At 38.5% G+C, this 12,070-nt stretch overlaps 1 protein-coding gene across 5 annotated transcripts in view; it reads right to left on the bottom strand.

The window, feature by feature from the left end:
• Positions 1-12,070, bottom strand: part of STK39 (serine/threonine kinase 39) — a 211,122-nt gene that overhangs the window by 36,770 nt on the left and 162,282 nt on the right. For all 5 annotated transcript variants that reach the window (XM_019480504.2, XM_059727307.1, XM_059727308.1 and 2 more), the window contains 2 exons: positions 4,914-4,966; positions 1,337-1,405 (listed from right to left, as the gene is read on the bottom strand). In XM_019480504.2, the coding sequence (XP_019336049.2) occupies positions 1,337-1,405; positions 4,914-4,966 (122 nt within the window). The remainder of the gene's footprint in view (positions 1-1,336; positions 1,406-4,913; positions 4,967-12,070) is intronic.

The following is a 12,070-nucleotide window of genomic DNA, read 5'->3' as shown; positions in this document are numbered from 1 at the left end:
TTTACAACATCTCTATTCCCTCACAAAAACATCTACTAACAACACCTTCTGGAGAATGCAGTGTCCATGGAACACTATTTTACAGGGCCCAGTGCTCATTAGAAGACACCAATGGCCATTGCAAACGAGTTGCCTGTTCATGGAAATGGCTGCTGCACAGATTGCTAAAATACAAACTTCTCTAAGTTCCCCAAAAGCTTCTTTGACCAAAACACAACATTTTTAGGAGTTAAAAAATAATACAGTTGCCATGTTTGTTCATTAGTTAACATCTCTGGAGGACTTAAAAGGACAGCTGTTAGTTACCCCCATGGTGGTAGAGTTTTTCATGCTATATGCTACTGAATACTGGAGGGAGGCCAAGCAGCCAGTCTGACTTTCAGTCTCAGAAGACTGGGACTGGATTTGAGAAGACAGAAGTTTTGTATTCCCTGAAGTAGTCTCTCTGCCATCCAACCCCTCCTCACAGAAGCACAATGTCATGAGTGGCTAAATAAAAGTCTTGTCAATAGGTAAACATTGACCCTTTCTAGCTTCCTAACACTGGCAAAAATCAACATGATCACTACTGATGCAAAACTACAGATTACATAAGGGTGAATTTATTTCAAAGTGGCAATGAAATACAACTAGAAAAAGTCTCCCTTGTTATGATTCTCAATGATTCCTTTATTTTGGTAAAACAGGACTATTGTCTCTTGCAACCTTTTTTGGGGGGTTTGTTTTTCCTGAAATGAATGCATCAGGAAAGAAGCCTTTCCAAAACAGTCACATTTTGCCTGGTTTAGTTTTTCAAAAGAAATGCCCAAAGTGTGCTCAAGGAAAGTGACACTAGGTTTTTCCTCAGCAACTGCATAACCTCAAGATTCAACTTCCCCTACTAGGACTTGCTTGAACACAGTCTGATTCTCTTCACTGTGAACTCAAAGGGAGATTTGCTAACATCTTCAGTAAGAGCAAAATTAAGCCAATATCAACTGCTTTGGAAAATCCAACTTACAAATCTTAACTCTCTAACGTCAATTTTCTATTAAACAAATTAAACATGAAGTTAGCACAAAAGTTATCAATTACTGCATAGTAAGTAACTGAAGGAGCTGTGCATTAAGGAAATAAAACTTTTGTTGAAGCACCAGGAGTTTCAACATCCAAAAAACAATGGCTGGATTTCCATCAAAATTGGCCAGACACTTTTGTGCATATAAAAATAAATACACACACAAAAATGAAATTAAATGAAAATCAAGGATTTTGTAAAAAACAGATTATACATTTTGTACATCCATTTAACACACACATGTAGCAAGAGTTTAATTGTAAGCTAAATGTAATTTACCTATAACTACATCGTGGCCATCAACCAGGCCTGCAGAGAACAGCTCCTGAGAAACGCCATCTGCCGTATCTGTCCAAAAGGTTAAATGAATAATTATTCATGTCCATAAAATAAAAACAAAAAACCCCAAAAGAAGTGTTTGAAATTTAAAATACCTAACTACTTCTCAGTTTCAAATATTCACAGAAGTAGGTTTGAATTCAAAACAGTCTTCATTAGGAAAAGCAAACCCAACATGATTTCCCATTAATAATTAGCCCATCATCCTCTGCACAACCATACATACCCAAGATAACTATTTGAATCTTTATGAATCCTATAAAGATCATTGCTTGAACATTGGCTTCTCCTCCATTATCTAATTAGGTATTTACTTAAAGAAATAAAGATGGGTTTTCTGCCACGTGTCCTGACATTCTTCCCAAACCCCACAGTACTAGGGCTTGGTATCTGATCAACGAAAAAATACTTGGTCAACTGACCAAGTCATATATTATTAAATCATGATCGAGTATCCATTATTTATCGACTTGTGCCAATTACAAAAAACAGGTTTGTTAAAAGTTAATGTGGCATTGTGAAACAGTGAAATTAAATTTTAAAAAATGTATGAATTATTATAACCAACAATGTTGGTAAGCATAAATTTAAAATTCAGGACCAAGTTTTTGGTCGTAGCCATGTTGGTCTAAAGCAGGGGCGGGCAAAATGCGGCCTGGGGGCTGGATGCAGCCTGCCAAGCCATTCTATCTGGCCCACGGGACCCCTACAAATTTTAGAAAATTAATATTTATCTGCCCCTGGCTGCCTATCATGTGGCCCTCGATGGCTTGCCAAAACTCAGTAAGTGGCCCTCCGCCCAAAATAATTGCCCACTCCTGGTCTAAAGACATAGGCAGGCAAGGTTCTTTGGTTATATGTGATCTTTTATTAGACCAGCTGAGTATTTGGAGAAGTTCTTAACAAGCTTTTGGGTGCAGTCACCTTTCATCAGGCATAGGTACTCTCCGCTGGTCTGAGACTCCAAGGAAAGAGAAGCTTCTCTCATTCCTTGGAGTCTCAAACTAGCAGAGACTACTTATGCCTGATGAAAGGTGACTACACCCAAAAGCTTGTTAAGAACTTCTCCAAATACTCAGTTGGTCTAATAAAAGATATCACATATAACCAAAGAACCTGCCAAATTTAGGACTGAATAGTTCTTCTCTCCTTGGCTTTTATCCCCGGACCCTAGGGTCAGCGCAACAGCTACAATACAAAAGAAATCAAACAGAAATAAACCTACACATCACAATCATAAAAGACAAAAGTTAGCTTTTCTATGGCACTAGGTTTGTTTCCTCCCTCATCACAGTAGCTCCTTTTAATAGGGGGAAGGGAAAGGATGAAGGAAATGCTCAAGGGAGAGGACAGCAGTGGGTGTCCACTCCAAAATGGCCTCTGTGTGTGTGGATCCTTCATAGCAGGGCGAAAAAGAGCTCTCATCTTTTGCCCTTGATAACAGATGACACCATAACACAATAAAGAAGGTAGGCAGCCATTTATACAAGGGAATTCTGGGTTTTATGGAATGCGTGTGACAGTATTTGACCTTGGTCAAATAACAGGTGGTCAACTGACCAGCTTACCAACCCTATCTCAGACCCATTCAACTCAATATGAGTGCTGTCTAAAGCTTTCCTGTTTTGTGTGATTTGTTATTCTTGGGGCAGAGAGACAGGTGAGAGGCAAGTCTTTGCACTTAAGCTTGAGAGTCACAATATCCACAGTCCTTTAGACCAGAGATGTTGGTAGCTGTGGGACAGATATTAAAGGACAGATTCTGTTCCACTGTTGAAAATCTACATGGACCACACACACCTAAGTGTAATTCTATTGCTCCCTGTTCAAGTCCCTGAAACCCCACATCACATCTGCTTTTGTAACGCATCTTATCCTTAAGACTGAGTCCCCCCCCAAAAAAGCAAGCCAATGGGTGAAAGACCTCACCTACCTTCTGTGTTAAAAGTTTTTCATGGACTTGAGCAGAGTGGAATAGGGATGGACTTAGGTGCTTTTACTCACCTACAAACCTAACAAAATCTGGCCTTAAAAAAGATGTCCTCAGGTCTCACAATTTTTATTTTTTGGGTGTGGCTGCTTCATTCCAAAGAATTCAGTTGCTGTAAAGAGCCAGAGCTGAGGAAGCAGAGATGGTGCCTAAGTCAGCCCCAACTTTGAAGCTTAGAATTACAATGCTATGTTGGGTCTTTTATATAAAAGGGAGGAGGTTGGATCAGACTAGAATACTAGGATGATGTGATCCTGTCCTCTAGTACAACGATTCTCATCCAGAGTACCATAGCATGCTAGGGTGCCTTGAGAGCTTTTTAAGGGTGTTGTCAGATGCCCTACAATGTTAGCAATGGTTGGTGTGAGAACATGAATCACAGAGATTTTAAATAGGAACTCACAGTGTTAAAACCATTCTGCCCTGCTATGGTCTTTTTAAGTTCTTTGCCATAGAAGAATCACTGTTATTTTTCTGTAGTCTAAAAATGAGTGAAACAAAGAGCTGGAGTTTTTGAGGGATGCCTTGAGTCTAAAAAGGTTGAGAACTACTGCTCTTAGTGTTTACCTGGATCCATACACACAAACATGCCCCTCTACTCCTTCCCCTCCCCAGTCACCGTACAAAAAAAAAAAAAAAAAAGACATCTTGCTTATGTTATCAAAACAGCTTTTCCAACTTGGATTCATTTTTGAACAGAAACACTTTCAAAAGTGTCTTTAATGGGGTAAATACGGACTACTGTGAAATATCAAGTGCAGCTATGCCCCAAAAGGCAGCTTGCAATGCAACTGCAATACAACAGATCAACTCCCTCTGTGTCATATATCCAAGTAGTATCTGCTTTTCTTTTCAGAAAAGATAAGTTTCAGGGCTTCTTATACCAGGTTGCATTGGAAAACCAATACAACTCTGCAAGAATGAGCTAGATTCTAAAGTCCCAATGTCAGAAGCTTTATTTCTGACAAAGATACAGCCAGAAATACAATTCAAGTTTTCTTGTTAAAGATGGAGTTTGTGAAATGCTTTGTGAAACTCTTCTTACCTGTTAACTCAGCAAAATTTTAAGGAAGTCAGAGACTCAAATGCAGAACCCTACAATGACATCTTTATAGTCATTTTTCAAACCATAACTTCACATGCTTTCAGGATATTATATTCTGTTTTCCAAACCTTGTACTATGATCACTTATTTATTCCTCCACCATAAAAATGTGCATTCCGTAGCTTTTTGACTCTGTGATTCTTATGTATCACTCAAAGCGATCTATGTACAGAATTTTTCATTAAATGAACATCTGAAACTGACAAATACTTCTCTATCTATATACAATCTTATAATATATACTGTATACTATACAGCTTTGTTACTAAAATTTACATACTCTGCACAATTTTTGTTTGAGTTAAGTAGCAGCAGAGAAAATACTTCAGAGTGGTAATTTATATTAACTATAAACAGTAATCAATTTTTGAAATACCCGTTTGAGCAATATAAGAATAATTTCAACTAAAGAAAAGCCTTACCTCTGCCTGGAGTAAACTCAAATCGTATGTCATTAAGTTCCTTTCTAGAGTTTCTGGAAAAAAAATGCATCAAGCACATTAAAATGTAATGAAGCACAGCTTATAAAGCCTAAATGTATTCATCTTTATAAATAAACTGTTAATACATAAACATTATTTTACATTTTTATATTCTAGTATTCCCCCAACTGGAATAGAAGTACATGAAAGCATAAGGGGGAAAGCCCAGGGAATTTAACATTCTGGTTTTATAAAAATCAACCAGCAACTCATTTTGTTAGGATTACAAAATTACATATTTTCATTTGTGATGAATTATGACTTCAAATCCATTTACAGAAACAAATGTTTGTTGTTAAAAATGTCCCTAAATTTCTCAAATATAACAATAGGGCATACTTTAAAACTGTTTACATACTTTAAAATGTAACAATAGGGCATACTTTAAAATAAAATAAAAATAAAATTCCAATAAAATATGCAGTATTTCAATGCCTTTAAAAATCTTAATAAAATCTGAATGACAGGAATATACTAAACAGGTTTATTTACAGTACTCCTCCCTTTTTGTGTAAGGCTAGACCATATCACTGAAAATAAAAATCTGGGGACCAAAACTGGAATAAAACCAGAAAACTGATAAGAAAAGGATCACTTGATACAAGTGAAGGTCAAACTGCATGAATCCCTAGTACACATAGCAAAGTAAAAAATCATTAATGTAAAAAATTAGAAATGTTTTAAGAAACAGAAGTTTTCCAACCCTGAACTGTATACACATTGGCCTGTAGCAACAGAAACAAACCATCCTTAAGTCCATGGCTCTCCACATATACAACAAAGAAACAGATAGCTTGACAGAAAGATGTTTAATTTTCTTTGCTTGCTTAGTAGTTAATGTGAAACAGTACAACATACTAAATATTATTAATTCAAAACACTAAAAAAAAAGTAAAGAAAGGAATCTCATTTTTGATTTCACAGTTTATATGGTAATACTCAATTTAAAGTAATACAGGAACAGCAAATAATAAGCCTTTTGATGAAAAGGACATTCAATAGGTTTTGTTTCTAAAATGAGAACACCATATGATATAAAGCCAATAGACTTAAGAAGTCAGTTGATAAACTGAATAGAAGACATTCCCTTTACTGTTTCAGACTGCAAAACTTGTCCATTACAATACTCCATTTCCCCAGCTCCCCATAGAGTCAGCTTATCTACCTAATTTAGAAAAGAAGCTGCTACTATGTTTCCTCAGGACCAAAGATTCCCTTGCTTGCAAATGCAGCACATAGTAAATTACTGATTTAGCCCAAAGCTTTTATTGTTACACGTTAGTCCTAGCGCTTGACCGTACTCCACAAGATTTGAGCACAGAGACTTTTCCCCTTACCCTCTCACGCTGCAAGGTTGCAAGATGTAAGTTTGCATTTCCTTTTGAAGTACTCCTTAGAAAGGTCTGTGTAGTGGCCACTACACGTTTAAATTAAAGCTGGATAGAAACCAGCTATAGAGTTAGTCACCAGTGAATTGTGTGATATATTTAATGTGTAGCAGGGGCCTGTAAAATTTAAAAAGAATGCTTCTAATGGAACAGAGGAACTGATCCCATACAGAGGGAAATGAAAGAAAACAGCAATGCATTGTGTGATGTATAAAGTAAACCTGTGGTTTTCAACCTTTTTGGATTTGAGGCACCCCTCCTACCTTTAGTGATATGAATGGCACCCAATTTCAAAAACTAATTTAATGATTATAGAGCTTGCTTCCTTGCAGACAGCCTTGGAAGTGGGGATGCGGGATCATATAGACAGGAACAGGCCTGAGCCAGTGCTTATCTGCGTCTCCTAAAAACTCACATATCGCCTCATAACACCCTTCAACAGATAGGGCAGCACCCGAGGGCCACAGCACCCTGAAAAAAATCACGGAAGCAAGCAAAAAAAAGCCTTCATATGACAGTCGCCTGACAGTTATCGTAGGTGTTATTTTTTAACAAAAGTCAACAGCTTCCTGAAGGAAGAACGATCATTTGGATTGACTGGGTCCCTTCAGCGTACTGTGTTTGTGCAATCTGGCCATGTAAATTGCTGCTATGGGTATCATGACTTTAAAATTAATATCTGCCTTTTGCACTTCAATTCTCAACCCTAACATTGTACCCTCATGGGTGTAATGAGATATGATGCGAGGGACTCGCTACACGGTGCACTTTGAGCTGCTCAAATGTTGATTGGTGTTAGTTCTAGTTCACATTTGGAGCAGTCGCACCTTAAGGCTAAAAATGTTCTCCGACTGTCCCGACCTGCACAGCTGTGACTTGCTGTTAGAGGGCTCACAAGCAGGGGCCTAACTAGGAGCTACAGCTGTGAGTTGTAACTACAGGGCTGGTGAGTCAGGACAGGCTTCTATCCCTGCCCTAGTTGGGGGTGGGAGGGGAGAGGTTGGGGTGGACAGGAACATGAAGCTGAAAGGCAGAGAGTTAATGGGATGGGGGTGGGTAATGAAATGGAAGGTGGAAAGGAAATGGGAGTGGGGGAAGGGTGGTGAAATGAAGTCAGCCACTGAAGAATAAAATAAAGAAGTAAAAAAAAAAGTTTAAAATGAAATGAAGAAGTAAAGAAGGTTCCATGTTTTCATAAATTGGGATGGGGGGGGTGCACACTTGGTGGGGGGGGTGCTTATCATGCTTCCTGGGATGGCTGGGAGGTGGGAGAAGTATTGGAAGGCTCTTTTGGGGGAGCTACTGCCTGTCCTGGGAAGGAAGCCCCAGCTCAGGGGGACCCAATCCAGCCTCCTACCATGTTCCCCCCACAACCTCCTCTAGATCCCCCTCCTGGACCCATCTGTGTCCTGTGACCTGGCTAGCTGGCATGTGCTCTGTAGGCTGTTTACATGGGGTTGCACCCCTGCAGGTAGGAAGGTCACACCCTCAGTGGGAAGGGAAGTTGACTTGGTGCCAGATCTGTCCCTTTGGGCAATAAAGTTCAGGGTGTGGAAAGTTTGTCCACACAGAACAGGATGCGAGGGGAGGGGACACTGCATCCTGGGATGCTGGAGGGCTGCAACTTTGGTGACTCATCTCTGGGGAGTGGCTACACATTAATGGAACACAACCTAACATGGATCAGAAATAAACCTGCCCTAGAGTAGTAAAACTTAAAGCTGCCTAAAATATGGTTAGAACTAGTTTCAGGTGTTAATGTGTGGACAATCCAAAGCTTTAGAGCTCCAGAAGCAATCTACAATTAAATGTGCAACAAGGTCCCAAGATATTGTTCACAACTGTGCTTCTATTTATAACTGAATTAGAGATTTAATGTAGCAAACATTTCTGTATGCATTTATTTCTGGGTAATCTACCTTCTCAGACATCACCCATAATATAATGCTCAGGGTCTGTATATTCTAAGTCCCCACCCTCAAGAGTTCAATTTAAGCAAATCAATACCAGCAAACTGTATGAGCTATAAACTACTTTACCACTTCCCCTCCACCTTTCCTATCTCCTTCCCCCTCATCAGCCAACCTGTGCCGTCATTACTAACACTATATCAAATACTACTAGATGCCCAACCTACAGAATATATTCACGATCAATTCAAGAGACTAAGGGAGAAAGCACCCATGTTAATGGGCACCTAAAAGGATGGAGGACCACAGGTGTTACCATCCTTCAGAAGTAACAGCCAGCAACTGTAAGCATTTCTCCCCTACTCTGCACCAGAGGATTTAGATGTTCATTGAAATGTTTGAAGCACAGAACATGCATGTCAACTGAACTCCTAAACTTAGTACTTGTCAATATAGCAAATTATCACACTCTGTGCAAAAATCACCCATGCACAGACAGTGCACAGAGGGTACAAGAAATGGTATCTAGAACCAGCAGAACACAAATGACTGACAGTAAAGCTGTACATTAATGGGAATAAAGAAATTTGCAGCCTCATATGCTATATGTGGATGTGCTCTGGATTCAAACTGGCTGGCACAGAGAACACCATGGGTAAAGATAACTGACAGAAGAAACCAATCTGATGTGGACCTAGGAATCCAGAAATAGGAGACAGGAAGCAGCTAAGACTGCATCAACTATAAAAACGGGTGCACTGAGGGTCCTATAATTTCCACAACTACATGTCTGCATCAAACCAGCTTATCTAGTCTTTGGACAGGACCAAGTGAAATTCACTCGCCATATGATTTGGTAACAATGGCTTTGAGAATGTCTGTGTATAATCCAAAACTGATTGCATCTCATGTTAAGTTAAATCAGGTATCTCTAAACTTACTAGTTCAGGTACCAACAACAGTATAGCCCTTGTGGCACAAATTCAGCTGTCAAATATTTACCCAGCCCACACTTAAGCCTTTGGTAGAGTGGTTAGACTCCTATCAGCATACAAACCAATCAGTTAATTTAAAACTGACTTGGGTATGTCTACAACAGGGAGTGCAATCACTCCTCTGCCGTCTGCATAGATATACCATTAGTTACCTTCACCACATACAGGTTTGCAAAATGTCACACGTATTAGAGATTAAAATAGGAGGTAAACCTCAAATCTTTGAAATAAGCTTGCATGGTCCAAATGCAGAATTAAATTTCTGATTGTGTGTAAAAAAAAAATCCAGAAGACATCACTTATCTATCAAATCCATATGACATCACTCGTCTACCATGTTGTTCTCCTTCAAAGAAAAATAACTAATAAGATCCACTTTAACCTGGGGGAGATTTCAGTCTCAGAGCAGACTTATCTAGAAACTTGCTTCAAAATGCTTGCAAAGTAGACCTAGTTAAAATGTCTCATCAATCCTAAATGCTTTAATATAAATATCTATCAGTTTTTGGCTGTGTATTATAGTTTTTTAACAGTGCTTATAAAATTGGTTTAATATGAATAATTTCTTTTACCGCCTTTTACCAACACTTTCTCAGCTGCGAGGTTTTTCATGGACATAAGAAAAATAGCAGCATATTCCAGCCTAAGAATCCGTGCCTTCAGGTTTACCACGAAAAAGTGTTTTAGCCAATTCAGCATGGAACAAAAGTTAGCACAGGTCCCTATACATCTTTCAAAAATTCATTGAGACCTGACAGGGGCTGTGCTGCCAAGAAATCTCTGTCCCTTGCAAATTTTCAACTTTGGTCTTAGTCAATAATTTTCACCATCAACAAAACATTAATTCTTTTACAAAATAGAAGTCCATCTCATTTTTTGGAACTGGCAAACAGGCTAAGCCCAGAGATGAACTTAATTGCTGCGGCAAACTCTTTTTTCCAGTGAATAGCTCAATCTACTTCAAAAGCTAATAGCAGTGGAATGTGTTTTGCGGTCCATTATTCTTCTTCTCCTCAGTAAGGAAACTGTAAGCAGAGTCATATTTCAGTGTACCAGGCCATGAAGTTTTGCTGTGGGAAAACTAAATCCAACCGCCAGGCACGCTCAGCTGTGACTCAGAACTATTATCATTCACTAAATACGTATAAAAATATTATACTCAAGAAACAGACAAATGAAGGAAAACAAAAACAAAATGATTGGCAAAATAGATGCCTTACTGTTACTAAATGAGATAGTAAATTTTGAAATGATTAAGCCATATGTAGAATTAGAAGTGAAATATCCACCTGTGCAATGAACCAAACAGGCTTCAATTTTAAACAATTTTCAGGTAACCAGAATTTGATTCTAGCAAGACAGGTAATTAAGTAAAATCTAATAGATAAATAATGCAACTATGCAGACATATATTTGATTAATAAAGGTATAGTTTTTTATTAAGCTCACTTGCTTCTGCTATGAAGTTGGCAATCAGTAGGCTGCATTTTGCATGAAGTATATTTGCATTTAGCAAAAAACTAGCTCAAAATTAAAGGGGTTTTTTTTCCCCTCTCTCCCTAGAAAAATTTGGGAGTTTTGGTTTCCAACTAGATTTACCAAGAATGAGAAAGTCACCTCAACTTCTCTTCAGATACAGATTCCACTTTTCTGTGCGACTGGTATGTGGGATGACAAGCAAACTCCACCATAAACACTTGATCTGGCTACCATTGGTTTTCAGAGGTCTCATGCCTCACCCTCTTAAACAGGACACTGTTTAACCAAATGTAGGAGTAGCAGCCGTCTGTACTAATTTTACACAAACCCTTTTGGAACAGCTAAAACATCACTACCTCCCCATATTTATTATTACTGGAATGAAAAACAGACCTAAACACTTTCAGATTTGGAGCCACCACTGATCTATTTGCACTGCGTACTTCTTGAACTAGAAAAACTAAGACATCCAAATGCAAAATGCAGCACTCAGGAACATCCTCTGGATTTATGCCACTCTGCAGTCTTTGCTTCTAAAATCAAGCAGATATATTGCATCCCTCAGATTAAGTTTTCCCAACTGGAACAGAGTGTTTAAGAAGGTGCAACAGACTCATGCAAATCACAAATATAATTTTTAAATTGAGCCTTTCAAATTTCAGAACATCAAGTATGCAAAATAACCTGATAAATCAATACATCAATAGACAATTTCTACATCGTTTCCACTGCGTGTTATACAGTCTGTACCCTGGAAAAAAACTCATGAGTATAAGCTCATGCTATACTTTGAGTTTTAGAAACTGTTTAAACTATGGCATTTTAGAGTCAGATACCTAATTGTGGTGCAACTTTCACTGCAGGGAGACATGCGTCAAACTATTAAAAGGACTATGTTCTGGCTACAAGTAGTTCTGAGTCCAATTTGTAACGAGAGGACATAATGAGGATTCCACAGATAAACTTCCCAATTATCTCTTGCCACCTGCGCCATCAATTGTAAATCACACATCTTTTCTGTGAGAATTAACAGATGCTCCATTTTGGGGGAGAAAAAGCATTTTTTTCATCTGTCTTGCTTCCCACCCCACTTCTCACCAACTTAGGTTTTTGTCCACTCTGGTTTTGAGCACAATCCTCTTGCTTATGATGTTTCTCCAACTTAGATACAAGAAAGAAGGTACAGTATCATGCAGCTAGTCAGCCTCCACAGACCATTAGTAAGTGTTCTGTTAGCAACAGTTTAAGAAGGTCCTGGCACATGAATAATTAAGGCAAGTTTATAAACATATTATAGAGCAGCTCTTCAGTTGCTGGCCAGTTGT

This window comes from Alligator mississippiensis, chromosome 4 (assembly GCF_030867095.1).
Source record: "Alligator mississippiensis isolate rAllMis1 chromosome 4, rAllMis1, whole genome shotgun sequence".
In the NCBI taxonomy this organism is placed as follows: Eukaryota; Metazoa; Chordata; order Crocodylia; family Alligatoridae; genus Alligator; species Alligator mississippiensis.
Note: the sequence above shows the minus strand (reverse complement) of the source record. Positions and strands in the feature narration are given on the sequence as shown.